Below are 27062 nucleotides of genomic sequence, written 5' to 3'. Positions count from 1 at the left end.
TGGTTGAGACTTTTAAAACAAAGTCTTAAATGTCCTGCCTTTTTTGAAGGATGGTGGGTATAAGGACATCAAGCTGGAAAGGTCAATGTGATATGCTTTGGGAACCTGTACCCACACTGGAGATAATGAACCTTTCTCCAGATCTGCCCCAGACCTCCTGGCTCTGGAACCGCCCTCCACCCTGTCCCCAGGCAACCAGTGGTCTGCTTTCTGTCACGGCGGATTAGCATGCGTGTTTCAGAATTTTATATAATGGAATCATACAGTGTGTGCTTTCCTGAGGGAGGAGGCCTGGCTTCTTTCACTTGGCTTAATTATTTTGTGTTCACCCAACGTTTCATATTTTGATGATTTATCTCCGTTTACTGCTGGATCTTAACTCTGTTGCTCAGACAGCAGGTGCATCATAGTCCCATGGTCATGGATGCTGGGGCCATTTAAAGCTTGAGGTTGGTACAGATAATGCTACTGTAAACATCTGTGTCCAAGTCTTAGTGCAGACATAAACTCTCATTTCTTTAGGGATAAAAACCTAGCGGTGGAATCGGGGGTTTGCATGGTGGGTGTTTTTAAGAAACTGTCTGTTTTATGAAGTGGGTGTAGCATTTCTGTTTTTAGCAGCAGTAGGTAAGGACTCCACTTCCTTTGCCAGCACTTGCCGTGGTTAGTCTTTTAAATTGACTGTTGAAGTGGGGGTGTGCATCAATCTCGTGGTACCTTAGTTGTGTGTTCCCTGGGGACTCACGGTTCTGGGTGCCTTTGCACATTCTCTGTGTGACAGCTGCGTATCTTCTCTTGTCGTGTTTTTATTTGAAGTTGGGAAAGTTCTTTATGTGTTCCTGACAGAAGTTCTACATCAGTTACACGGTTTTGCAAATATTTCTCCCAGTTTATGGCTTATCTTTTTCTTTTATTTTTTCTTATTTTTTTTTACTGAAAAACAAAGATTTATTATTCTGGTGAAACTCAGTTTTTTCGTTTTTTTTTAGTTGGTGCATTTTGTGTCATAGTTTAGATATCTTTGCCAACCCAGCGTCATTTTCTCTTAGAAATCTTGCAGCTTTAGCTCTTACATTTGGATCTGTGTATGTGTGGGGGGGTGTAAAATATAAAATAAATTTATATTTTGCTAAGCTTTATTGAGAGACATAGAGAGTAGACAGTGTCTGATGGTTCGCTTCCCAAATGCCTGCAACAGTCAGAGCTGGGCCAGGTAAAATCCAGGAACCTGTAACTCAATCTGGGTCTCCCATATGGAAGGCAGGGACCCAAGTATTTGGGCTGTCACTTGCTGTCTGCCAAGGTGCACATCAGCAAGAAGCTGGATCAGAAAGAGAAGCGAGACTCAAACCCAGGTACCATGATCTGGGGTGCAGACACCTCAAAAACATCTTAACACAGAGTCAGATGCTACCCCTGTGTTGCCTTTTGAGTTAATTTTTAAGTAGGGTCAAGGTTTTTTTTCTCTTTTGTTTTTGTATATCAGCTTCCATTCTTTTTCTCTTGCACCATGAGCTGAAAAGGTTGTTATCTGGCTCTCAGGTCCCCTCCTATCACTGAATTGCCTATATACCTTTGTCAAAAACCAGTAGACCAGAGCTGACATTGTGGTACAGTGGTCAAGTTGTCATCTGTGATGCCAGCATCCGATTAGCTTGTGTCTTGCCTGTTCCACTCCCTATTGATGGCCTGGGAAAGCAGCAGAAGAGGGCCCAAGTGTTGGGGTGCTTCTCCCATGGGAGATCTAAAAGAAGCTCCTGGCTTTGGCCTGGCTCTAGTGCTGGCGTTGCAGTCATCTGGGGAGTGAACCAGTGAACGGAAGATCCATTTCTCTCTGTCTCTGTCTAACTCTAACTTTCATGTAAATAAAGAAATTGAAAACAAAGAATGGACCAAATAGGTGACTTTTTTTCCTGAACCCTCCCACCTGTTCCTTTGCCTTCACCTCTATCTTTAGGCCAATACACATTGTGGTGATGATTGTCACTTAATTTGAAAGGCAGAGTTACAGAGATCTTCAGTGCTCTGATTTGCTTCCCAACTTCCCGTGGCAACCAGGGGTGCACTAGGTGAGAGCTGAGAGCCAGAAGCTCCATCTAGAGCTTTCATTTGGGTGGTTGTTACTCCAGGTACTTGGGTTATCAAGCCATCATCTGCTGCCCTTGAGGGTGTTCACTGGCAGGAAGCTAGATCAGAAGTGAGGTCAGGCACCCCCACATGGGCCACAACACCTGCCCCTGGTAAGTCTTGAAGTCAGGGAGCCTAAATCCTCCAGATTTGTTTTCCTTTTATCCTAAGTCCTTTAAACCTCCATGTGAATTTTAGACTTGTCAATTTTCACAAAGAACCTGCTTAGATTTTGGTTCACTCCCCACGTGAGCACAACGGCCAGTGCTGTGCCGATCCGAAGCCAGGAGCCAGGAATTTCCTCCAGGTCTCCCACGCCAGTGCAGGATCCCAAGGCTTTGGCCCATCCTCGACTGTTTTCCCAGGCCACAAGCAGGGAGCTGGATGGCAAGTGGCAATGCCGGGATTAGAACAAGCGCCCATATGGGATATTGGTGCGTTCAAGGTAAGGACTTTAGCCACTAGGCCATGCTGCTGGGCCCCCTGAGCAGCTTTTTATTTAGCTGAGAGAGAGACAGACAGACAGACAGGCAGGCAGGCGAGATCTTCCGCTGGCTGCAACTACTGGATCTTGGCCAGGTTGAAACCAAGAGCTGGGAAAATCTTTCGGACCTCCCACTTTAATGGGCCATCTTCTGCTGTGTTCCCAGGCATACTGGATTGGAAGTGGAGCAGCCAGGACTTGAACCGGTGTCCTGTAGGATTCTAGAACTACAGATGATTTCACATAGCACAGGCCCCGCTAAGTGGTTTGTTAGAATGTCAGATTTTCATTTCTTGTTGTTGTATGTAGAAGTATGACTGAGTTTGCATCCTGAGCCTCTCCTTCCCTCTTCCAAACCCAATTTAATAGGCGAGAACTTGGAAATACAGACACAAGGTTCGTGTGACATGGTAGGCATTTGCATTGACAAGTGATGTCTTAATCTGTCCCTGTTTTGAGCCATTAGAGGAGCACAGGTGGGGTGGCCCACTGAACTCTGACCCTACACAGGTAGGGGTTCCTGATGGGGAAGGTATCGCATAGTGGGTCAAGTGGCTGCCTGTGAGTCCAGTATCTCATCTTGGAATACTAGTTCAAGTCCAGGTGCCTGGTAATGTGCCTGGGGAAATAACAGGATGGGTCAGGTACTTGAGCCCCTGATACCCATATGGGAGACCCCAGTAGAGTTCTGGACCTCAAGCTTTGGCCATGCCTAGCTCCTGCCATGACAGTCATATGGGGAGTTGACTGGCACATGGAAAAGCTTTCCCTCTGTCATTCTTTTCAAATAGATAATTGATCTTTAAAAAGGGAGAATCCCACCCTGATCTCTGGTGCTGTTGAGGGGGAATGGAGTGCAGCCCCTTTAAGAAAGAAGCCACCAGCTACCAGGCTCTGGGAAGTCAGCCCTGGAGATAAGATAAGGCCCCCCTGGCTGGGTTAAAACTGGTCCTGCGTCCCAGGGGCTGCCTACTGATAGGCAAACAGGAACCAGGACTGATAAGGAGGTGGTGCCAGCTCAAACCCAGGCTGGTGAGAGAGGTGGGACAGCCAGAGCTGTAGGGGCCTAAAAGGGAAGAGGGTGCAGGAATAGTGAATATAGATGGAGGACCTGTCTCACCAGTGTGTCGTGTGGTAGTTCTGATCAGGGTAAGTAAAGGCTGTACGGGAAGGTACTCTGCTTTGTGTGTTGTAAATGCCTGATAAGTATCTGTGTGCTGACTTGCCAATGCTGTAGTGGGATGCCCTGACACAGGGTTTGGGGACTGCCATGTTCCATCCAGCCTGGGTGGTCTGGGGCTGCTCATTTGCATGTATCTGCATAGATTTGCTTGTGCCCTACATGGAGGTACTTTTGTGCTGGATTTAGATCTCCCAAATCACCTGCCTATCTTTGAAAGGATAAGAGGAGCATTTGTCTCTGTTCACTCTATGCCAACCTTTCGCGTGCATCCCCCATCCCCCACAAGATGCCAAAATGACTTCTGCTCGTTGAAGCAGGAAGAGCAAGCGAGGTCGGTGTGATTTATGGAAAAACAAGCGATTGTTTGCCTGTCCATGTGTCTCCTTTCTTAGTTCTCTGCTGCAGTGCCCAGTTCCACTCTCCAAATTCCGTGGGTATTAAGGCACAAAGTTTCTACAGCCGGCCAGCCAGGCAGCAGGGCTTACACGCTGTCCCTGGATGGACAGTGGCCTTCCCAACTGCTTCCATCCCAGGGCTGGTGATGCTGTGACTACCTTTGTCTGCTCTCCCTCCTCCAGGAATAAATAAAAATATCATCCCTCCCCCAGATCCTGGTGTCTCTATTGGCCCATCAGGCAAATATTTCATAATGTGGGCTCATCCAATTGGGCGTCGCGCCAGAGCCAAGCGCCTCAGGTTGTGCGTTTGCTCCAATCAGGAGGGGGTGGCTGGTGGGGGGGACATAGGAGGAGATGAATGGGCTGTCCCTCTGCACGTGGGAGCAGCGGCATTGCTCAGGTGGATGGCATCAAGGTGGTAGTTGCTACCTTCTCCAGGCTGGGCAAAGGGGGCAGGGTTGTCTGTCCACCAGTGAGGCAACCCAGTGCCGAAGGGGTTAAGGCCAGCCAGCATGTGTGGCTGTTAATGATTGCTGCCCACGGGGACCTGGCCAGTGTTAAAGGGAAGGCTCTTCCCCATTCCTGAGTGTGGAAGGAGGCAGGGCCAGAGGCAGCACGGGGCGCGCTGGGCTGAGCTGGTGAGTAAGTGGTCCCCTGTCTGCATGCTGGTCTGGGTGGCTGGGGAGGATCAGGCGGGGAGACCCAGCCATGTCCATCTTCCCAGCTAGAGCCTGCTTTTGTTACAGTCACATATAAATTCTCAGCCAGGGGGCCAGATTGCAGTGGCCAGCCTGTTAATTGAAGGAAACCTTGGGGATTGTTTTCATCTGAGGGGGTGAGGTCCAGGGACCAGCAGCTGGCTGCAGACACCATTGTCTGTCCTGATCCCCAGACAATGGTGCCATGTGGCCACCCTGAGCACAAAGCCAGGCCTGTTGGTGGCCAGTGGCCACTCTCCTGTTTCTCCCAGCCATTGTCTCCAGAGACCGGCTCTGGCAACAGCAACAGTAGCATCTCCCAATTTCCTGGGACCAGGCAAAGGGGAGGCAGCACCCGAGAAGGAGGTAGCTGCATTCTTACCTCTTAAGTGTTTCATGCTGCTGAACTGGTGTAAGGCAGGACAAAACCAATCCAATAAGCTGGGGTGCAGGCAGTGGCTGGAGAATGCGTCCTTCGTTAATAAGACGGAGTTCTCATTTGGGAACAAGACTCAAATCCGGAAAGAGACAGCTTCAGTCTTTTGCGTTGAGATTTTTCTTGTCACCATCCTTCATCTTTCCCTTGTGGTCCCTCCGGGTCCTTCCTGCCCTTGCTCTCCAAAACATTGGTGCCCTTTGACCCCGGCACCTGCTAGTGGCTCGGCAGGCTTGTGCAGGGAGTATGGGCAGGAGTGTCTCTGCTGGAGCAGGTGGCTGCACTGACTCTTCTCAGCGGATGGTGCCTGTGTGCATGTGTGTACACGTGATCAGAAAAGGGGAGATTGGTTGTCAGCAAAGAAGCCATGTTGACCCTCCCCCGTCTCCACCGAGGCCCTTTTGTTCCCTGCCCCTGCCTTGAGAGAGAAAAAGATGACTTCATGGGGACAGTAGGCAGGTGCTAGGCAGGCACTGGCCCTGGAGGAGCTTGTCGGCTGGGGCAGGGTGTTTTGGGGTCAGTCTTGATAAGTCCCCCGCCTGTGGCATTCAACTGTGTGCTACTTCCTCAGACTGGCTGGCAGATAGGCAAACAAACCAGGCACAATAAGGAGCAGATGCCAGCCCCTGGACTTAGCAGGGCCAGGGCTGAAGCAGCCAAGTTTCTGGCTATTTGAGGCCAAGAAAGAAGGGGAAGCAGAGGGCAGGAGGGGAGCGGCACTGCTTGTTTTGTCCGGCCCTTTCCTGAATGTAAGCCTGGGCAGGTGACCACCTAACTCTCAATTCTGTGCTCCTGGAGAAAAATTGTGCTGTTCTTAGGCAAGCTGGCTTCCTTGGGGTCCCATCCTGTGCAGTTGTCCTCACACTTGGTTTGATGCTGTGCTGTTTGATCACGTTTGGGTCCTGCAGCTTGTAGCTGCTCTTAGTCCCAGCCCTGGGCAGAAGTAATGGCAGCTCCAACAGGTGTAGGCACACGCATCTGATCCCCAGGACCTCTGTGCCGGCTGGAACCCCTCAGATCCCTCCCCACCCCCCATGGCCTTCCATTCTTCCTTCCCACAGCTTCCCCACCCAGGCTATCGTCAAGGGTACAGAGCATGGCATTGGGGCAGGGCAGGGGCAGCACTGTCCCTTACCTGATTTCCTCCCTCCCTTCCTGGGCTATCTCTCTCCCTTGTGGTAAACCACAGCCAGCAGGCGTTCTAGGCCCAGGAGTGCCTCTTCCAGTCCTCTGAGATTGTCTTCCCTCCCCTCTGTAAGCCATGGTGGCTGCTGGATGCAGACTGGCACCTGCTTTGTATGTGGTTTGCTTGGGAATGGGCTGCTTCCCTGAACTCCAGGTCTGGGTAGGGTCCAGGGGCAGCAGGGAAGGTGGAACTCTGCCGCTCTTCTCACCACTGGGCCTTTCCTGCCTCTCCCTCCAGCCTCAGCCAGTCCAAGCCGGACATGAAGGCAGGAGTATAAGTTCCCTAAGCTTCTTGACTCCTGTTCAACTCTCTTACCTTTTCTGTTTATTCCCTTGCCATTGCCCTGAGCTGCTGCAGCTGCTGCATAGCCTCTTGCAAAGCTCTCCCAGTGGGTCATGCACTGAGTAGGGCTATTGATAATGGTGCTTGCAAACAAATCCTGGAGAGGAGTCTCAGGATGTATGGGTTCAAACAGGTGGATGGATTATCTGTGTTATTCTGATTGCACTTTGCCATGTGTTGTTTGATGTTTAACTTTCCCTCATGAGCAGCGAGTGTCTCTGTGTTCTTGGCTTAGTTTAGAACTGTAAGAGAACTTGCATTTCTGAAGGACATGGAGACCTTATTACACGGAGTCTAATGTCATAGAACCCACAAGTTTTAGAACTGGAAACTGGCTCAGAGAACATCCTACTCACCACATTTTGGTACAATGTTCTGCCATGTTGAAATGACTGCAACCACAATGAAGGGTGGCTAATGTGTCTAAGGGACTGCCATTTCGATTTGATTAGAATTGAATAATAAAAATGAGTCGCAGTGCCTACCGACTTGGGTGGTGCAGTTGGGAGAGTGCTGCTTGTTGTATTCCCTTGTTTTGTTAATGACATCAGCCACTTCCTGTGCACCTGCTGTGGCCTAGGTATCCCAGGTGCATTAGCTATGTGATTTCATTTCATTCTCCTAGCAGTCTGTCCTGGCTTGGCTCCACATGACATACAGAAACTGAGACCCAGCGAGGTCGACTGGCTTGGCATCAGTCAACTACTGGGACTGCTGACCAGGTCGGTGGGGAGGGGAGTGCTACCACGTGCTGTGGGCTTCTGGTCACGTGACAGCTTCTTCCCCAGCTCTCCTGGTCCCTGTCCAGGTCTCGCCTTTCCTCCCTGGAGTGTCAGGATGGCTCATGAAGGGTTGCCCTGGGCTACAGAGGGGAGGCAGCGAGGGCTGGGCTGAGCATGGTCGATTTCTGGCTGAGTCTGTGAGTACCCCTTGTTGCTTACCGCCTGTGGACCCTCCTAATAGCAAACAGTGGTCAGGGAGGAGCCTCTGCCCTCCTCTACCCTCCCAGCCCCCTGCAGGCTCTCTGTAGAGAGGTGGGGGAGGATAGTCCCAAGTCCTCTCTCCTCGCCAAAGGTGTTTCAACTTTCCCACAGTTCATCTGTGCGCCAGCCCTCCCCGGGGGCAGATGGGTCCCTTGGGCAGGTGAGCAGCAACTGGGACTCTAGGCTGTGCTGTCCTCTCTCCTGCTGCGCTTCTTTGCCTTTGATTTATTGCGTTCTACTTCTGCAGACAGAGCCCTTGTGAGAGTCAGGCTGGCCAGCAGGGTGCGGAGGTGGGGGAGGGACAGGGTAGGGACTTGAAGCAGATGGGGCTGTCCCCTCTGCCTCTGCCTCCCAATGCCAGGGAGAGGGATTGGAGGCCAAACTGTGCCTGCCTTCCTCAGTGTCTACAATCTAGGCAGGTATCCTAAACTTAGACATTTCAGCCAGTGTCCTCTCCCCGTCACCATATCATGTAAAGCCCCTTGCCCCGTCACTCATGGTCATCCCCTGGGGACGTTTGGTTGATCCCTGAATCGTGGTGCTTTCTTCTACCTCCTAGTAACTGGCAGGGTCTGGGGCACGAAGCAGATGCGGGCGCTGTCTAGCTGTCTAGCTGTCCTGGTGCTGTAGTTGGAGAGCCTGGACCTCAGCTTCCTGACTAGCCTCCATGCAGAGCCATCTTGCAATTTAGCTGCCTGCCTCCCTCTGCCCCCTGGGTCTGCTGGGAACACGTGCCGTCTACTGAACCCAGCACCATTGTGTGCTGCTGTGTTACCCAGCTGGCAAACACAGTCATTGAGCAGCATGACCCCCATCAAACAGCCACATGGGGAACCTGGTGAATGGGCTCTGACAGCCGCTGAGGCCATGGGGAAGGGACGCTCTGGGCCCAACCTTGAGCCTTCCCAAATGCTGGCTCTGTGAAATTCCTTCCTGTTGGGTGGGCCAGGGTGGGGTCTCCGCCCTCGGCAAGACCCAGAACCAATCTGCTGAGTTAGGAACGAAGAGGGCCGGTTTCCATGACCCATGACCTGGTGTGGATCCAGCAGGGGGGACAGCTGGGCTGTGTCAGCGCCTCCGCAGGGCAGGGTTGGGTAGTCAACTTAGAGGGGGTAATTAATGATTTCCCTGCCCTGTTCTCCGGGGTCCTTTGCGGGTTGCAGGCCAGGCGAGGGGAATTGGGGAGCCAGCTGGAATCTTGTTGCTTGGCTTCTGTCTGGCTCCACTGCTCGAGGGAGCTTGAGAGAAGGGAAACGTGGAGCCGAAGTCACGTTTCTCCTTTCATTTCCTTTTCCCCTTAGCATGGACAAAACCCGGAGTACACATGGTGCAAAGAGAGGGAGAGCCAACGAGGTGCTGGCTGGCCCCGTTCTCCAAGTGGGGTCAGCTGGTGCAGAGGATGGGGAGGGCGGTACTTCTGCCGGGTGTTAGACTGTGGAATGGCAGATGCAAGGGGCTACTGGGTCCACACTGCAGAGGGCTGCTCCCTGCCACTCTCCAGAAATGATACTGAATAATTTACCAGCTGGAAGAGACACTGGCCTGGAGTGGCCAGGGCCCTGTGGCTCAGTGGTCACATCCTGGGACCCACAGAGAGGCGAGGAGGGCTTCAGCAGGCAGCACCTTACCAAGCAGCACAGAGGTTTGGGGTTTGGCTAATTGGCCAGGCAGCACTGCCTCTCCAGCCTGCTTCTGTCCAGTTTTTAGAGGACAGATGGAATTTGCTAAGGTAAAAGAGGTACTCTGAAGATGACTTGCATGCCAGGAAGGTGGCATGCAGCGCCCCACATGACAGCTATCTCTCTCCCCTGAACTTGGAGTCCACTCCGCTATCTCTAGGGCAGGGCTGAGGGTAGTTGAACTCCCCTGGGATTGAAGTTGGGGGGACCTTAGGGGATATGCAAGATGCATGCGTTCTGTTTTTGATGAGCTAGGACTGCCCGTGGGGACAGAACTAGGCAGAAGAGGGCAGTGCAGGTTTTGCCTCCTGGCCCCCAGTAAGCATCTTGAAGTGTTCTAGGCCATCCCAGGGAGGATGGCTGCTTCCGCCTGCCATTTTGGAAGTCACTGTGGCTTCAAATGAGCAGCTGGCCTGGCAAGGGTATGGGAGAGAGAGTGTCGCCAGTGTCCGCTCAGAGCAGCACATGGGAGGGAGCAGTATGGCTCAGAGGGGCTTCCAGGGCCTGGTCCTTGCTCACCCCTTCTTCCTCTGATAGCGCAAGGTGGGAAGGCAGAGGGGCTCCCACGGCCAGAAGCTGGGTGTGGAAAGAGCGCTTGTCCCAGGAATTGTGGGGTGGGGGATGTATCTTGGGTGTATCAGTATGGACATTGGAACCAAGGTGGCTTCAAAAGCGACACGATTGCTGGAGCAGTTTCAGGACTTGAAGAATAACAGTGACATCTGGGAGTGACAGGGTGGGATGGAGCAGCAGCTGACGTTCCTCCTCCCACCCTGCTCCACCTTCCCCTCCTTCTAGAATTTTCTGGAGAGAAGAAAGTGAAAAGGATGGGCCACGGGCAGTCTCCTTTCCAAAAGCCAGACACCCCAGGGTAGGGAGACCAGGCCAGGCGACTTCTCAGGGGTATGGACCCAAAGTGGCTTGGTATGGGGGGGTACACCCAAGGGGACCTGAGAGTGGAGGGGGGTGAGTGAGGTCTCTAACTGTTCCCTGTTTATCGGAGTGGGTGCTGGGTGTCCAGCCAGGGGTACATGTGCATTTGATGTGCCTGCAGGAGGTCCTGAGACTCAGTCGGTGCCAGCTAAGCTCCCCATGGATCCTGACTGTCCCTGGGCCCTAGGGACAAGGCCATCTCTCTCTCTCTCTCTCTTTTAAAAAAGATTTATTTTTTTTTTTAGCCTTTTTTTTTTTTTAAAGATTTATTCATTTTATTACAGCCAGATATACACAGAGGAGGAGAGACAGAGAGGAAGATCTTCCGTCCGATGATTCACTCCCCAAGTGAGCCGCAGTGGGCCGATGCTGCGCTGATCCGCAGCCGGGAACCTGGAACCTCTTCCGGGTCTCCCACATGGGTGCAGTGTCCCAGTGCATTGGGCCGTCCTCAACTGCTTTCCCAGGCCACAAGCAGGGAGCTGGATGGGAAGTGGAGCTGCCGGGATTAGAACCGGCGCCCATATGGGATCCCGGGGCTTTCAAGGCGAGGACTTTAGCCGCTAGGCCACGCCGCCGGGCCCAAAAAGATTTATTTTTATTACAAAGTCAGATATAGAGAGAGGAGCAGAGATAGAGAGGAAGATCTTCCGCCCGATGATTCACTCCCCAAGTGAGCCACAACGGCCGGTGCTGTGCTGATCCGGAGCCAGGAGCCAAGAGCTTCCTCCAGGTCTCCCACATGGGTGCAGGGTCCAAAAGCTCTGGGCAAGGCCATATCTTGAACTATAGAAAACCCAGCCAAGATAAGGGCCTGGAGGGTAGAGAGATTTGCCTCTCCTCTTGGACATTTCTTGGTCTCAGCCCGTGTGCCCAGGCGCCCCGGTGCACCAGCCCCAGCCCCTGCCTGCGTACAAGCTCCTTCCGCTTGGGACTCTGTGCCGTTCATTTCCTAACTCCTGCAGCTGGTGGATTGCTTGATGGGTTTTTAAGCAGAATGATCATTGCCAGGGTCTCTTAGGCAGAAAATGTTTCACCTTTTGGAAGTTCACGGGCATTTATTTCACAGAATTAGAGGGTATCTTGTTGGCATGTGAGAAAATGAAAAACCTAAAGGTCAACCCTTGTTGCTGACTTTGTGCCAGATGCTGGGCTGGGGCTGGTCCTGCCCAATCCTCTGCTCCCCGATGGCATGGGGCCACCCTTGGAGATGGCTGTACACCAGGCACAGCCTCCTGGCGCTTACGGATGCACCTGCCCTCACCATACACACCACCTTCTTGACTGTGTGAACTGCCCCTGCGCTGGGGTGGCAGCTCCAATCCTCATGGCCCTGTGTTCATTTGTCCCCATGAAGTGCATGTCTTTTGATGTCCCCAAAGGAAGGAAAGAAAAACAAGAACGCCAACAAACGGTGCTTGTTTTCTTTTCCAAAACAAACAAACAACAACAAAAAAACCCCATGATTTGATTGAAAGGTGGAGAGATGGCAGAATAAAAGAACCACTTCCCCAAGTGCCCTTTAATGTCACTTACTGGGCCAGGCTGAGGTTTCGAGCTGGGAACAACTCGATCTCCCATGTGAAAGGCAAGGACTCAGGCACCTGAGCTGTCTCTGCCATCTCCCAGAGTTGCAACCGGAGCCAGGAGCACAGCTGAGACTCCATGCCAGGCACTCCCGTCAGGGAGGCAGGTGTCTGAGTGACACCTTAAGCATGGCACAGAACGCCCCGCCCCCCGCCCGGTGGCCCTTTTTTAGTGCTCTGTGCCTGATAAGTTCTTCTTGATATCTTACCTGGAAGGAACCTGTCATCCTGTGCAAGTTTAGTGGCAAAAGAGAAGGCCAGCACGGCCTCCTGTGTGCTGGTTTACTGCAGGCCATGCTGCCTCTGTGCCCAAGCTAAGTCTATCTGCCTGGCTGCTCCCTCAAGCCATCTTCTCTGGGTGCCGGAGATGTAATTGAATTTGCTGCTGAAGCAAAGGCTGTGGGAGGCCCCCAAGCTCAGCTTGAAGAGGAAAGGGATATTTTTGCCTTCTAGAGGAAGAAAACTCATTTTCCCAGTGCCCCCACCCGCTCCTCCTCCTGTGTCCGTGAGCTTAATTTTCTTCCCCTCCTGATGAGGATGGATCTGAGCCAAACTGTGTCTTCAGGGGGGTGTGGGGTGGGAGGGGGAGAACCAGGCAGGGACGCTGAGTGCGGGGGCGAGGGGGGCAGGAGCGGATCTTCTCTTGGGGAGAGGAAGTAATTAATTTTAAGAGAGAGTTAAGATAGGAAAGCCCTTGATAATAGAATGTCAAATTCCAAGTGCAGGTGGCTAAAAATGAAATGATGGCATGGAGAGCTCCTCTTCTTTAATCACTCACTTGTTCATGAAATGTGCACTTACCGAGCACCTACTGTGTACACACAGGAGCCCCAAAGGAGCATCGGGAGAGGGCTCAAGCAGCTGGGTCAGGGACATGACTGGGGCTGTCACCAGGGGCTGGGCCGGGCCAGGCCGCCTTAGTCGCTGAGTGTCTTGGCTATTTGGAGGGGAGAGTGGCTGTTGAAACGACAGCAGCTGTCGATCCTGGTTGTATGTGAGCCGCTTCTCTCCGTGTGGGTTCAATCTGATGCTGTCTGTCTGCCTTGCCATTAGTGGATGGCAGTATTCCCTGCTCAGGTTTCCTGCCCTCAGCGCCGACAATTTGATTAGTCCATCTCTTCCAGGGTCTGTTATGATATCAGAGAATCACCGTAGCAACAGCCCATGATGTCAGCACAGCAACTGGCACTGCTAAAGGGAAAAAAAAAACGAAAAAGGACCATGTGGGTCAGAAAGGAATCTGTTGTGTGCAAGCAAAATGGAATCTGACTGAGAGTGGGGGGGGTGACTGAAATCTGATCTGACAGGGGGCGTCTTTGCAGTGTTGGGGGACAGTGGGCTCAGTGCCTGCTTGGCCTGAAAGACCCCTTCACGCGGCCTCAGGGGAGAGCAGGCTTGCTGGGAGGCAGGAGCTTGGGAAGGCCCCCAGGTCCCAGGATCCACAGACATGGAGAGTGTTACCCTCGCTGAACCCTGGAGAGCTTGGGGAGCCAGGACCCCCAGTGTCCAACTAGGATGTGTCATCTGGCAGCTGGGAAGGATTTTCAGCAATGAACACACTGATCGCACCCCCCTGCCCCGTTCACTGCCCTCGTCCTTGCAAGCCCAGAGAGAGAGAAGCTTTGCTTTCATTTTGCCCGAGCAGAGAAGCCTAGGTCTCGCCATACCACGTGCACATCCATCCACTCTGCTTGTTCCCTCTCCTAGTGTGGTGTCCAAGGAGTGCGTCAGGGTCACAGAGGCCTCCCTCATGGTGGCCTTGCCCATGCAGGAGGAGGCTGGGCAGGCTGAGCAGACAGGAGACCTGCTTATTCATCTTGGCTTCACGGCAGCAGCAATGACAGCAAAGGACTCCGGGCTCTGTCTAACTCCTGCGCTCACGGGCTCTGTGGGCTCCCCGAGAAGCCTGCTGGCGTGGGGCTGGGAGCGGGAGCAGGCAGACGGGCTTGTCTCCCTGCGGGTCAGGGCTGGCGGGAGCATGTGTGTACAGATGGGGATGCAGCCACATGTACCTCCTCCTGCCCAGCCTCTGCGTGTCCTTAGCGCAGTGAGGTCGGACTACCTGGAAGTAGTACACCTGCTCCATGGCTGCCTGTGTCTCCGTTGCAGCGTCGTCTCCTTGAGAACCTGAACTGGGAGGATTCAGTCTCCCCTCTACTCGACTCTGCTTCTGGGATCTGAGCAGTACTGGTTCCCTCTGAATGCTCTGTAGCCACAGGCCCCCTAAGGATACCTGGGTGACCCCTGCCTCTAGCGGGGAAGAACCCCTGTTCCTTATCCCAGGGCCAGACCCAGGAGGTGTTGTATTGGGAGGAGGGAGGGCAGAGAGTCTGCCGCCGACCTCCGTGCCTGTGCCACAGCGTTGCCAGTGAGCACAGAGGACTGACTTTTCAGAGGGATGGTAGGAGCAGGGCGCAGCAGGCGGGTCCGCTGAGGCTGCCAGACTGGGGACGGAGCTGCCAAAAAGATGCTGAAGTTCCGGGCTGATCGCCGGGTCAGGTAGGGATCTCCTCCCAGGACTGTGAGTCCGGTGAAGTCAGAGAGGCTGAGTTGGCAACCAGTCGGTTGGTGCTGCCTGGACCTGGATGGGGAGTTGTGTGTGTGTGTGTGTGGGGGGGGTCTGCTTGCCATAACCCTGGGAGGAAGTGCTGGGAGGTCAATGGCTGCTGCATTGCAGTGCTGGGAAAGGGGAAGTTGGTTGGAAATCAGTGGCGCTGGATGGAGAGAACGGCATTGGGAGGAGTTGCTGGGTAGAGGGGTCTGGGGCCAAGAGAAACCTGCCATGCCCTGGAAGACTGACACGGTGGACGGTGGACGGCAGGCTGTGCGTGTGTGCACGGGCCAGCAGGGTGCCTCCAGGAGCGTTCCTCCCTGGGTTGTGGGGAGCAGATAAAGAATAAAAGGCAGGGCGGGGCAGGGAACAGGTTCTCTGTGCCACTAGGGAAGCAAAGACATGACACTTCAAGGGCTTTGCATGCTGCGGTCCACCTGTCCCCACATCCCAAAACCACAGGCGGGGGTGGGGGGAGTTAACTGGAAGCTCCAAGATGCCCTGTAGTTAAGTTGTGGGACCTTGGAAGGAGATGAGAACAAAGTTTGGGAGTGAGGAGTGGGTTGTCAGCGTGCAGTTTCGGCAGACTCTGGGGTTCCAGCTGGGGAACCCGGGAGGTGAAGCACACAGGTGCCCCCACCCTGGGTTGTGGGACCGCTGCCTATTGTGCTTGCTGTCTGGATCAGAGCTGGGCACGACCAGCTGGGGAGCTGGAAAAACACCCTTTGATTTTATCTTTAGCTTCAGCAGACAGCCCAAGGGCTGGGATGTGTCCTGGGCTACTGGGAGCCCCAAAGGTTACCTGGCTTCTTTCTCTCTGACAGCCTAGGGGGCAGACTATGCTCTCTACCCTGGGAGGCCCCTTGTTGGGGGCAGCTTAGCAGCGCCTGCTTCTTAGCACCTGCCCACTGGAGCCTGCTCTGGCTGTCCCAGGAGTTCTCCAGAGGGCTCAGGGAGAGGGGGCCTTCTAAGCCACCGGGCCCCTCCCCTTGCTGGAAGCTCCACTTTGTTCCAGGTGCTTACAGAGTGCATCCCAGATGGCATACCGGTCACTGCACTGGTCTGCTGCAAGCTCTGCCTGCTGCCTTGCCCTGTCCCCCCACAGCCCACCTGGGAGCAGGAATGTGCCTAACATTCAGCCAGCCTGAGGAGTCACAGCAGGCCTTCCCCAGGGAGCCTGGCCATATGTACCCCCTGCACCCCGCCACCTGCTCCTCTCTCACCCCCTCCCTCCTCTGACAGACATCTCCACAGCACCCCCCACCCCACCCCCATGCCCAGCCACAGCGTCGCTTTGTCAGATCTGCTGTTGAGCCGGCCCTGACCTTGATGCCTGTCAGCTCCTGGTGACATCAAGTAGACCTGGGACAGGAGGCCCTGGGGCTTAGCCACGTGAGACTGGGTCACAGCTTAGGCTGAAGAACAGAACTTCTGGATCTCCCACATCGCATAAAGGAGGGGATGGCGAGCCCAGCAGGAGAGGAGGAGTCCAAGGTCACACGACAATTCTCCCAGCAAATAAGCAGGGAGCGTTTTTGTTTTCTTTTTTCATGTGCAGCTCTGGCAGGGGCCGTCGCCTGCCATGCACAAGATTTTCGCCCCACTCCCACGCACACCTAGGGTAACTGCTGAAAGAGCAGGTGGCTGATTGCCGGCCTGGGAGGGTTCCGGCACAGAGTTCACACCAACTGCTGGCCCGTGACTGGATCCCAGGCCTTTCTGCACCAGCTCCAGCTCAACTCAACTCCTTAGGTGGGCCCCTGCCTTTTTTGTCACAGGTCTCTCTTCCTCCCCGTCACCAACACCTCTCTCCTTTGCCTCCACAGCCACAATGAAAGACGGAACACGTTTCTGCACCCAGTGACCGGCCAGGTCCCTGAGGAAAACAAAAAATTCAGCTTGAAAACGTGAGTTTGTCCCAGCTCAGCCTGGCCTTTTTTCTGTCCCATTGCTCCGACACCTTGTGGCGGAGCAGGGAAGGCAGAGGGCGGGGAAAGGAGCGAGGAGGACTCTACGGCTGAGGCCTGGCAGCTTGTGAGGTCTGAGGGTACCTCCACTTTTTCTGGGATCTAGCAGAAAGCAAGTGGGTATACCTCGATTGAGCCTAGGTTGGCAGAGCTGGGGGCCTCCGTGGGCAGCACGAGGGACTTCATAGAATTGGAGACCCCCTGACCACATTCCACTGGTTCTCAGAAGGAAAGGAGGGAAAAAGAGAAAAAGATCACAAGCCAGCTCTTCTGGGCCATCACGGCTTTTAGGCGAAAAGGGGACAGAGTTCCAGAGTCCCAGGGACCAGTCTGGAGAAATGAATGAGTAGAAAAGGGAGAGAGGAGGGGGAGTCGCTAAGCCCGTCAGCTGGAAAACACGAGGTATCAGAGCACCTTGGCCTGGGACCCAGCTGCAACTCCAGGCTCTAGTGTTCAGCCAGTGCCCCCGGGAGGCAGTGGAGAGGGCTCAAGTAGTTGTAGTCCTGAATTGGGGTTGAGCTTTAGGCTTCTGACTTTGGCCTAGCCTAGCCCTGACTACCGTGGGCATTTGGGGAATGAACCAGCAGGTGGGAGGTAGTGGTGGGAAGGGGAGAGGGGGCAGGAGAGCATTGAGAAATGCCAGTCTATCCAGTGGAAGAGGTGTGGGTGGCCTCTCGGTGGCACTTGGCCTGCCTTTGTGCTGACGCTGGGTCTACGGGTGGCAGGTGCAGGCTGGGGCTGTGAGCTTCCCACTGCTTCTTGGCTCTTACCAGTCTCTTTCTTCGTTTCAACCTGAAATCAGATCGGCCCTGGACATGTCCAATAAAACAAGTGGTAAACGCCCAACTACCAACCACAGTGACATTTCCAACCACAACATGGTGTCCGAGGTCCCACCAGAGCAGCCCAACATCCGGGTAAGTCCAGCCCTCAAGGTTGTCAAGCAGGAAATGTGTCACTGCATGTCTGGTGTGATGTCAGGGACTCCCAGGAAATCCTCGCTTGCCCAGCTGATTCTGCAGGCTCTGGTGAGCAAGTGCAATAAACCTGGAAGAGAGAGCTCAGCCCAGGACTCTGTAGGTCAACTCTGCAGTCAGGGCCTCTGTCCTCAGCCCAGTTAGCACGGGAGCCAGATGATTGTGGTGTGGGCTGTCCTGTACATCTTATGACATCAGGTGGCTTTCTGATCTCCAGTTCTGATAGCCTCAATGTCACAGCACTGCCAAGTGCCCCTGGAGACCCTGGCAAGAGCAGTGGGGATGGTATAAGGAGGGCCAAAAACAAGCCCCAGAAGGTTGAGGACTGGGTGGGGAGGGGCAAATGCAGAAACACTGAAGGGAAGAAGCAGCCATTCTAAGACTAGGCAACAGGGCTAGGCTTTGGGGCAGCTGCTGGGGTGCCGCCTGGGAGGCCTGCTTCCCATATGGGAATGCCTAGATTCAAGTCCCAGCTCTGCTGCTAATTCCGTCTTCTTACTAATGTGCATCCTGGGAGGGAGCAAGGGACGGCTGACATTCTTGGGTCTCTGCCACCTGTATGGGAGACCTGGATGGAGCTGTGCACTCCTGGCCTCATCCATTTGAACATTTGGGACAGGGCAGGGGATGAACCAGGGATGGAAGATATCTGTTTGTGTTTGTCCCTTTTTCTGCCCTTCAAATAAGTAAAACATCTTCAAAATAAGTCATATATTCCTATCATGGAGTAACCCTCTAGAAATTAAAATGGGCTAGAACTGTATGTCTTGACAAAGATAAAATCCCAAAAACACAATGAGTAGGAAGAATATGAAAAACACATCACTTATGTAAAATGTGCAAGTGTGGAAGGCGGTACAGCCTATTTATAGGAACATCTGCACAAGTTTGTAGCCGCAGACAGGAGGCCTGATTTTGGGTCAGTGGTTGCCTCTGGGGAGGAAGGAGAGGTAATGGGATGGGGGAGGGCCCAAAGGAAATGTGGGTGCATCTGCCTTGTTTTGTTAGGGGGCAAACAACGCAAAGTGAACACGGTGCCTGGTCTCCCTCACTTTTCTGAAATGTTTGAAATATTTCAAAAGAGCGTTTTTAAAGATACTTGGCTGTGAAGGGAGATGGAGGCTGGAGGCTGGAGGCTGGAGGACGGAGGACGGAGGCCAGAAGGTGTTGGGTGGAGGGTGGTCTTATTGGCTGCTTAGCTTTGTTCTGTCTCGAGGTGTTCTAGGTGAAGGGAATAACCCAGCGGAGGAGCTCAGGAGGAGGGGACAAGCCGCTGAGTCACATTCTTTGGATATACAGGAGCTGGCATCTGGCTGCCACCTGGGTGGGGAAGGGGGCTAGGGGGAAGCCTTTTCCTGAGGCTATAAGGGAGCAGCTGTTTAGCCCAGTGGGCATGATGCCAGGGTCTTGCATCACAGTGGCTTGGCCCAAGGCTGGCTCCAACTGTAGCTTCCTGCTAACGCAGACCCTGGGAGGCAGCGGTGATGGCTCAAGTCATTGAGCTGCCGACACCCACATGGGAGACCTGCCTGTTGGGAGTGAACCAGCACATGAGAACTTCCTTTTTGTCTCACTCTCACTTTCTTTCTGCTACTATAAAAAATAGGTGGTGGATATGTGAAGCTGGAGGGCTGGGTGCATGGAAAACCAAAGGCATTCTCTCTTGAGATGTCCCAGCTATGGCAGGGAAGCCAGAGGTAGGAGTGACTCATGAGGGAATGTGTGACATACACTTAGGGAACAGGATGGCAAGCCGCAGAAATGCATGAGACCTTGCGCCATAATCTTGAAGGGTCGTCCACAGCAGACTGCGAATCTGCAGGCCCCGCGCATAGGCTTCCACGGTTCTCCACCTGCAGTGCCTGTCAGCTGGCAGGAGGGCAAGGATGGCAGACGGCAGCATTGGCCCAGGGGTGCTGGGAAGCTGCAACACAGAGAGAAGGAGGCCAGGATACTGAGGGGTTAGTGGGGAGAACAGCTCCTCAGCTCTGAAGAGCAGCTTCTATGGAGACAGGGGGCAACACTGACAAGGGAGAGCCTGGACGGAGACAGAGGCATTCAGTGATGTGTGTATTCCAAGCGTGACCGTGACTTCTCTGGATGGAGCATCTTGGCTGTCATCTGTGGGCTTTTACTAGCCATGTTCAGAAAATAATTTATTTAGCTGGTGCAGGGGTATTGGATAATAAAATGAACATTCTCCCCAGCCCCCTTCTTGTGCATGTGTGGCGTGAAGTGCTTGCTGCAGCCCAACTCCTTGCTGGCTCTGGTGCTAAAGAGATGACCAAAGTCCTTGCTTGTGAGGCAGAGCGTGTGGTGCACAGGAGGGGTTCGAACCTGCAGTGGCCCCATGCAGTAGTGACAGGATTCGTCCCAGGAAATGGGTGGGGAGGAGAGCCAACCATTGCTCAGGGGTCTACACTTGACTTTGAAGGATGAGTTCAGAGTTGTCGAGGGACAAGGAAGGGTGAGGACCACTCACCTGCCCCCGTGAGGGAGCACAGGTGTAGGAAAGGATAGGTAAGAGGCAGAGGGGGCCATGCCTGCCGGAGGGGCGGCAGCTGGGTACACACTGCCCCTGACGACTGGACTCTTTGCAAGGTGATGAGAGCAGGCAAGAGAGTAGAATGATTGTATCAAACTTTAGGAAAAGAACGTGGCTTATGTCAAAGGATGGACAGCAAGAAGAGGTGAGACTGCAAGGTGACGACCGGGGAACTTCAGAGAACAGAGTGGCGAAGGATTAGAGAGAGACGGGATCAGCCTTAGTCTAGCGCTTGCGATGCTCACATCAGAGTGCCTGGGTTCAAAACTCGGCTCCCACTCCTGACTCTGGCTTTCTGCCTAATGTGGACCCTGGAAGGCAGTGGTGATGCCAGAAGTGCATGGATTGATTTACCAGCTCCTGGCCCCGGTTTAAGATGCTGCAGGCATTTGAGGAGTGAACCAGTGGATGAAATCTCTCAGTCTCCTTTTCTCTCAAATCCTCTCGGCCCCCTCTTTTAAAATAAGACAGGCCTGCATTATGTTGCATTGGGTTAAGCTGCTACTTGTGATACCAGCATCTCGTACTGGAGCGCTGGTTTGAGTCCTGGCTGCTCCGCTTCCCATCAGCTCCCTGTTGATGTGCCTGGGGAGGCAGCAGAGGATGATCTAAGTAGCTCAGCCCCTACTACCCATGGGGAAGAGCTGGATTGAGTTCTGGGCTCCTGACTTCAGCCTGACCCAGCCTTGCCTGTTGCAGGCGTTTGAGCCAGTGACTGGTGATCTCTCTCTCACTTGTCACTTTGTCTTTTATTTTCATTATTATTATTTAAAGATTTGTTTCTTTTTATTGGAAAGGCAGATTTACAGAGAGATGGAGAGACAGAGAGAAAGATCTTCCATCTGCTGGTTCACTCCCCAAGTGGCTGCAATGGCCAGAGCTGAGCCAATCCAAAGCCAGCAGCAAGGAGCCTCCTCCGGGTCTCCCATGCAGGTACAGGGTCCCAAGGCTTTGGACTGTTCTTGACTGCTTTGCCAGGCCACAAGCAGGGAGCTGGTAGGGAAGTGGAACAGCTGGGACACAAACCAGCGCCTATATGAGATCCTAGCACATATAAGGCGAGGATTTTAGCCACTAGGCTACTGCACTGGACCCACTTGGTCTTTTAAATAAATTTTGAGAAGAGTTACAGAATAGTTTTTATGGGCCACTGTTTATGATATAAAGATGCCATGGTCTGGATAAAGTGACATTGAAGAACCACTGCATAAAGGGGGTGCAAGAGATTTGGGGACCATGGAGGAGAGGAATTGGGCCTCTTCCCAAGTGCCTGACCTAGCAGAAAGGGAGGGTACCCCCTATCATCGGACAGGGGTGTGGGGTTGAAGGGGCCTCAGAGAGAGACGGGGATGTAAGAGAAGGAAAGCAGGCTCTGGGGACAGAGATGAGCAGAGATGACAGGTGGAGAGGAGGCTCAGAGGGAGCAGTGGTGACCAGAAGGGTGGGCTTGGAGAAGAGGTGACCAGTGGAGCGGAGGCTCAGAGGAGGCGGCGATGGCTGGAACCCTTTGCTTGGAGAGATGTGTCCTTTCTCTCATTATGGGAAGAAGAGGCCAGAGGTGCGGCGAGAGCAGAGGTGTTCCACGAACACCTGTGGGTTTAGGAAGCATGTGTGTGATAGAATGTGTTTTGTCTTGGATGAGCTGGGTCCCCTGTGGGGGCGGGGGCAGAGTCAGGGGGGCAGTTGAAGGGCTGTGGGGAGGGTGAGGGCGTGGGGGGAGCTGGTATCTGGGCTGGATGGGGACAGTGGTCCAAAAGGTGGGACAGTGGTTTTGAGTCCCATGTTAGATACGAAAGAGTGACCAGTGGTGCAGCTGGTTAAGCTGCTGACTGCGATGCCAGCATCGTGCATGAATCCAGGTGGCAGAAGATGGTCCATGCACGTGGAACCCTACCACGCACGTGGGAGACCTCAGTAGAGTGCCAGGCTCCCGCTTCTCATAGCCCAGCCCCAGTGTCTGCCATCTGTGGAGTGAACCAGCAGATGCGCTGTCTCAGTCTCTGCCTCTCCCTCCCCATAATCCACCCTTTCAAATACATACATAAGTCATTTTTAAAAAGTTAAACATCTATACATGAAAGAGCCAGCCAGAGAATCGTATGACTTTGCCCTTAAGGGAGTGACAGGTCTGAGAATCACACAAAGTCACTCTGGGGGCAGCTCTTCAGAGATGAAGTGCCCAGCTGGAGTCTCTGCCTGCGGACGGAGCAGAAAGAGGCAGGTGCACATCCTGCAAGCATCTCTCTCCCTCTGCCTCCCTAGGCCACTCGAACATCCCGCAAAGCCATCGCCTTTGGCAAGCGCTCACACTCCATGAAGAGGAACCCCAACGCCCCCGTCACCAAGGCGGGCTGGCTCTTCAAACAGGTGGGGACACCCCACCCTTCTGCCCCCCCGTCCCCGTCGCTTGCCCCTTTCAGCATGGTGGCTGTTCTGAACCGTTTGTTCCTGTCATGCCTGTGAATGTATCTCTGGAGTTTAGAATGGCTCAGAGAGGTGGCACCCCTTACAAACTCACACAGAAGATGGAGGCTGGGACTCCCTCTGCCTTCTTGGTACACAGATGTGTCAGGAGCATGCCGGGTCCCCTCCCTGTCATCGCAGGCCACCACCCCCTCCTTGGCAGGTCCCTCTGGCTGTGCTTAGACACATATCCCTGCCAAGTCTGGGGTCAACCAGCTCTCACCAACATCATCCTTGCCGCTGTCCTTGGCTGCCCTTGTGCCCACTTGCTGGGGCTCACGTCCGACCCCCTTCATCTTCCTTGGGGAGGTGCTAAACCCCAGGATGGCAGAAGTGGGAAGTCACAGGGAATCAAGGGGCTGAAACCATGTGTCAGCCGATGCTAAGTGTCTGTCCCTCCATGTGTCCTGCAGGCCAGCTCTGGGGTCAAGCAGTGGAATAAGCGCTGGTTCGTCCTGGTGGACCGCTGCCTCTTCTACTACAAAGGTGAGTTTGCTCCTGGGCCTGGCTGGGGAGCCAAGACCCACTCCCGTCTGTGTCAACCATATCTCTGAGCTGGGAGCAGATGGGCATGGGTGAGGGGCAGGGCAGGGCAGGGCAGGTATCCCCACTGTAGCAGGGCTGGGGATGGCCAGGGGCTGTAAGATACGGACAAGCCCCAGGCATTAACTCACACATTCACTCTCTATCAAAGTGCCTACTGGATTTCCTGCAGAGCTGGAGGACCTGGTTGGTGACCCAGTAGCTCAGGATGGTGGTGTGTGGACTGTGAAGTCTTGCAGAGGGGAGACAAAGACAGAGAAGAGGTGACCTATTATCACTAGCAAGTCACCTGCCGACCAGTTTCCTCCAGACCCCTGGGTGTATGCAGCCCAATCCATGAAGGCAGAAAAATCTGATCAGGCCTGTGCAGTGCTGTATGCAGTGCACAGCACGTAGTAGGTGCTCAGTCAATTCTGCCTCTACTGACATCCCCAGCTCTGCCCCCTCTGCCTTCCCCAGCGCTCAGCCACAACTCAGAAAGGAGGACAAAGACCTGATAACTTTTGTGCAACTGAGATTATTTTTAAAATACATTCAGCTACGTCAGATCAAGGCAGTGCCCAGGGTGGAGGTCAGGGCCAGTGACGTCAGGCTGCTACGTTGGGAACAGGTCTGGGGGGAGAGAGAGGTTGGCTCCTGGGCTTCCTTGCCCCTGAATGCCACAGCCTCCTGCCAGCAGTTGGGTGACTCATTAACTCTGGCAAACAAAGGTTATATGTACCCAAGTGGCCCCCGAGCACTGCTGTGCCTGGGCCCTGGGTGACCATGGCCACCTGGAGCCCAAGGAGAGAAATCAGGAAGGGGCCACGTGGACTGGACCCCCAGCACGCCTGGGGCAGCTGGGATCTCTGCAGGGAAATGTCCAGGACTGATTCGCAGTGAGCGCTAAACCCAAAGAGGGAAGACAGGTTTGCATGAGGGTCTCTGCCTGCTGAGGAGGGGTCACAGACCATCTCCTGTCCATTGCTCTTGAGGTAGGCGTATACTTAGCTTTTGGTGAGGGTCTCGGGCTGCTTAGCTCAAGGTAGGGATATGGGGTCCGTGGGAGAAAAACATAGGGGGGCCTCACTTTTTAACAACCTGATCTGGCCCTGGAGGAAGAGCCCACACTGGTGTAAAGGCATCATCCCTCTGACCTCGTCACCTCTTCAAGCCCCCAGCCCTGCTTAGCACAGTGACACTGGGAATAGACATCAGCTCAAGGCTTGATCTGGCCTGGACCAACCACAGCAGCCCTGAACTCGGGCTTGGACCACTACCCCGCCCCCGCCAGCAGAGGGCTCCCTTTCCTACCCTACTTTTCCCCCAAACAGTCCTGGGGTCCACCCCCAGCCCACCTCTGCCACTCTCTGGCTTGCCCCTCATTCCCGGCACTGTGCTGAGCTATGGACAAGGAAGCTAAACCGTGAACTTGATGAGGAAGAAGAGCAGAGCTCTAGGAGGTTATAACTTTGCCTGCCAAGATTTCTTCTGTGCCTTGGCTGAGCTCAGGGGTTGGGGGTGGTGATTAGCCAACAAGAGAGTGGGAAGGGTCTTACAGTTGCCCCTGTGTCACACAGACCACCCTTCAGCCTTTCTGGTCTCCTGCTGGCAGCCAGGGGCCTGGCTGGCTAATCCATAAGGCTTTTAGAGACCCATGCGGAATCACGGAGCAGTTCACCTGCTAGCCATGACCTCTGTGCAGGGGGCCATGTTCTAGTTGTGACACAGAACTATTGAAGGGACCTTCAATAGGGGATGGCAAAGCAGACTGTTGGGTTCCTGGAAGAAACTCAGGAAGTTGCCTGGAGCAAGTCCGGGAGAAGGAACAGTGCACCCTAGCGTGCCCAGTCCTGGAGAAGGAACAGTGCATGCTAGCGTGCCCAGTCCTGGAGAAGGAACAGTGCACGCTAGCGTGCCCAGTCCTCTCCCCTGGTGATGGCTGCTGCTATTCTCTGGTTTAGTGAGCCAGGGTGGGTGGGGAAGGCTCAGGCAGGCTGGCTTCCAGGCTGTGAGACCAGTCCTGCCACTCGCTGCTTGGCTGCTCTGCACCTCAACCTGCTGAGTGATGGGGTGATACTGGAACCTCACTGTGCTGCTGTGCAGTGGACAGTCCCAAAATGCTGGTGTTATTTACAGGGAGAAAGTAGACTCTCTGGGGTGGGCACTGCTCCTGTGTCCCCATGTCCACAGCATCCTCCACAGGGTCCCCAAGCTTCCACCTGCCAGGCGGGGGCTTCGTGGCATGCAGGGTGGCCCTGGGTGCCCTGATAAGTAGCAGGCAAGCAGCAAGAGTCTGGGGATTTTGATGGCAAGGAGGCTGACTTCCTGCCCGCGGCTGCTCACTGCATGTGCCCACACTGCCTCTTGTGCCCATTCCCTGCCAGATGAGAAGGAGGAGAGCATCCTGGGCAGCATCCCCCTCCTGAGCTTCCGGGTCGCCGCTGTGCAGCCCTCTGACAACATCAGCCGCAAGCACACGTTTAAGGTCAGCTGGCCCTCCACTTCCGGGCCAGGTTGGGGAGGTGGGCTGGTAGGGGAGGGAGGAAAGGGAGGACCAGGAAGATCCCTTGAGGAACCCCAAGAGGGGGTAGCCAAGGGGACTGTGGGTGGCAGTCCTTGGACTGGGACTAGGCTAGAAGGAGGCTAAACGCAAGGCCCTTCTTCCCTTGGCGGTCTGCCAAATGACTGTCTCCAGGGTGGGCCAGCCAGGGTGGGCTTCAGCAGGACTCCAGTCATTTCTAGAGGAGAAATGTTTGGGTCTTGAGCCTTCTACCTCTTGTTCAGTGGCCTGCCCCCAGGAAGCCCCTGTATGCAGAAATAAGCACTATAGCTGGGCTGGGGGGTGGAGGGACCATTTCTGGAAAAACTCCCTACCCCTCAGAGGACTGGAGTCTCCACCCCGATTCCCAGCCAGACAACCTCAGGCCTCAGTGTTCAGAGGAGCCGAGTTAGGTTCCCGCCCAGAGCTGCAGGCCTGAGAGAACAAGTGCCCAGGGAGAATGGGCTTCCGTGCTGCTCCCTCTGAACCCCCCGGGGAGCCGCCCTGCACAGCCTGGCCTACAGCTGCCGCCTCTGAGCAGTGTTTTTCCACGTTTAAAAATTCATGACCCATTAAAAACTATAAAAATCTCATGACCTTTTGGCATTCTGTGATGCAAAAACCATAGGTTTCTTTTTCCTTTCCCAAAGAGAAAATTCTTGAGGTGTCTGTGCATGTTCTTGGTACAAAGTCTTCCCTCCTGCCCTGGTGGGAGTTGCTGCCCACATGCCCCTAAAAACCCAGAGCTGCCGGCCAAGATAGGATGCCAGGGCCCGCGGGGCACCTCTGGGGCTGTCCCTGAGTCCTTTCCCTTCGATACACCTGGTCACCTGGCCACGGAGAACAGGTGGGCAGCGCACACACAGCCCGTCCCTGGGAGGCTTGTTTGGCACTCCATTTGTTCCCCTCTCCCCAGAGGTGTGAGCAGAATGAGTGACACGGGGGCTGGGCTCTGGCTGGGGCAACAGGAGCAGGCTGTTGAAGTAATAGCAAATGACCCTGCTGTGTACACGCATACACACACACACACACACCCAAATGCAATGAAGCCACCTGGTCCACCCTTCCCTCCAGACCCCTTGCAGAGATGCAAGCACTGTGGCTCGGAGCCCTGCCAGTGTCAGGCATCCCGGAGTGGTGGACACATCCCCTGTCCCCACTGCCACCTCCTCCCCACCCCCTTCTCCCTCTGCAGCCACTCCCAGACCCCCACCCCCCAGCCCTATGGCAGCAGCTTCATGGAGGCGCTCATGGAGTTCTGACTGTGGCTATTCAGTGGCTCTTCCCCAGGGGTGGGAGCAGAGCTGGAGACAGACAGGAGGCCTGTCCTGCTGGCCACCAAGAACACCGCTTGGATGGCGGATACGGCCTTAACCTCTTGCTCACAGCCGGCCCTCCCTGCTGGGACCCCTCCCTCCATTCCCCGGGGCCCCTTTTGTGATTTCAGCGCAGGGCTCAGC

General features: G+C 54.4%; 1 protein-coding gene across 1 annotated transcript in view; it reads left to right on the top strand.

Moving 5' to 3' along the window:
• PLEKHA6 (pleckstrin homology domain containing A6) overlaps positions 1-27062 on the top strand; it is a 135165-nt gene that overhangs the window by 77195 nt on the left and 30908 nt on the right. Inside the window, 5 exon segments of the mRNA XM_058669050.1 lie at positions 16413-16493; positions 17356-17470; positions 22338-22442; positions 22952-23024; positions 25448-25548. Of these exon segments, the coding sequence (XP_058525033.1) occupies positions 16413-16493; positions 17356-17470; positions 22338-22442; positions 22952-23024; positions 25448-25548 (475 nt within the window).

Source organism: Ochotona princeps, chromosome 10 (genome assembly GCF_030435755.1).
Source record: "Ochotona princeps isolate mOchPri1 chromosome 10, mOchPri1.hap1, whole genome shotgun sequence".
Taxonomy (NCBI): domain Eukaryota; kingdom Metazoa; phylum Chordata; class Mammalia; order Lagomorpha; family Ochotonidae; genus Ochotona; species Ochotona princeps.
This window is presented reverse-complemented; position numbering and strand designations above follow the sequence as displayed.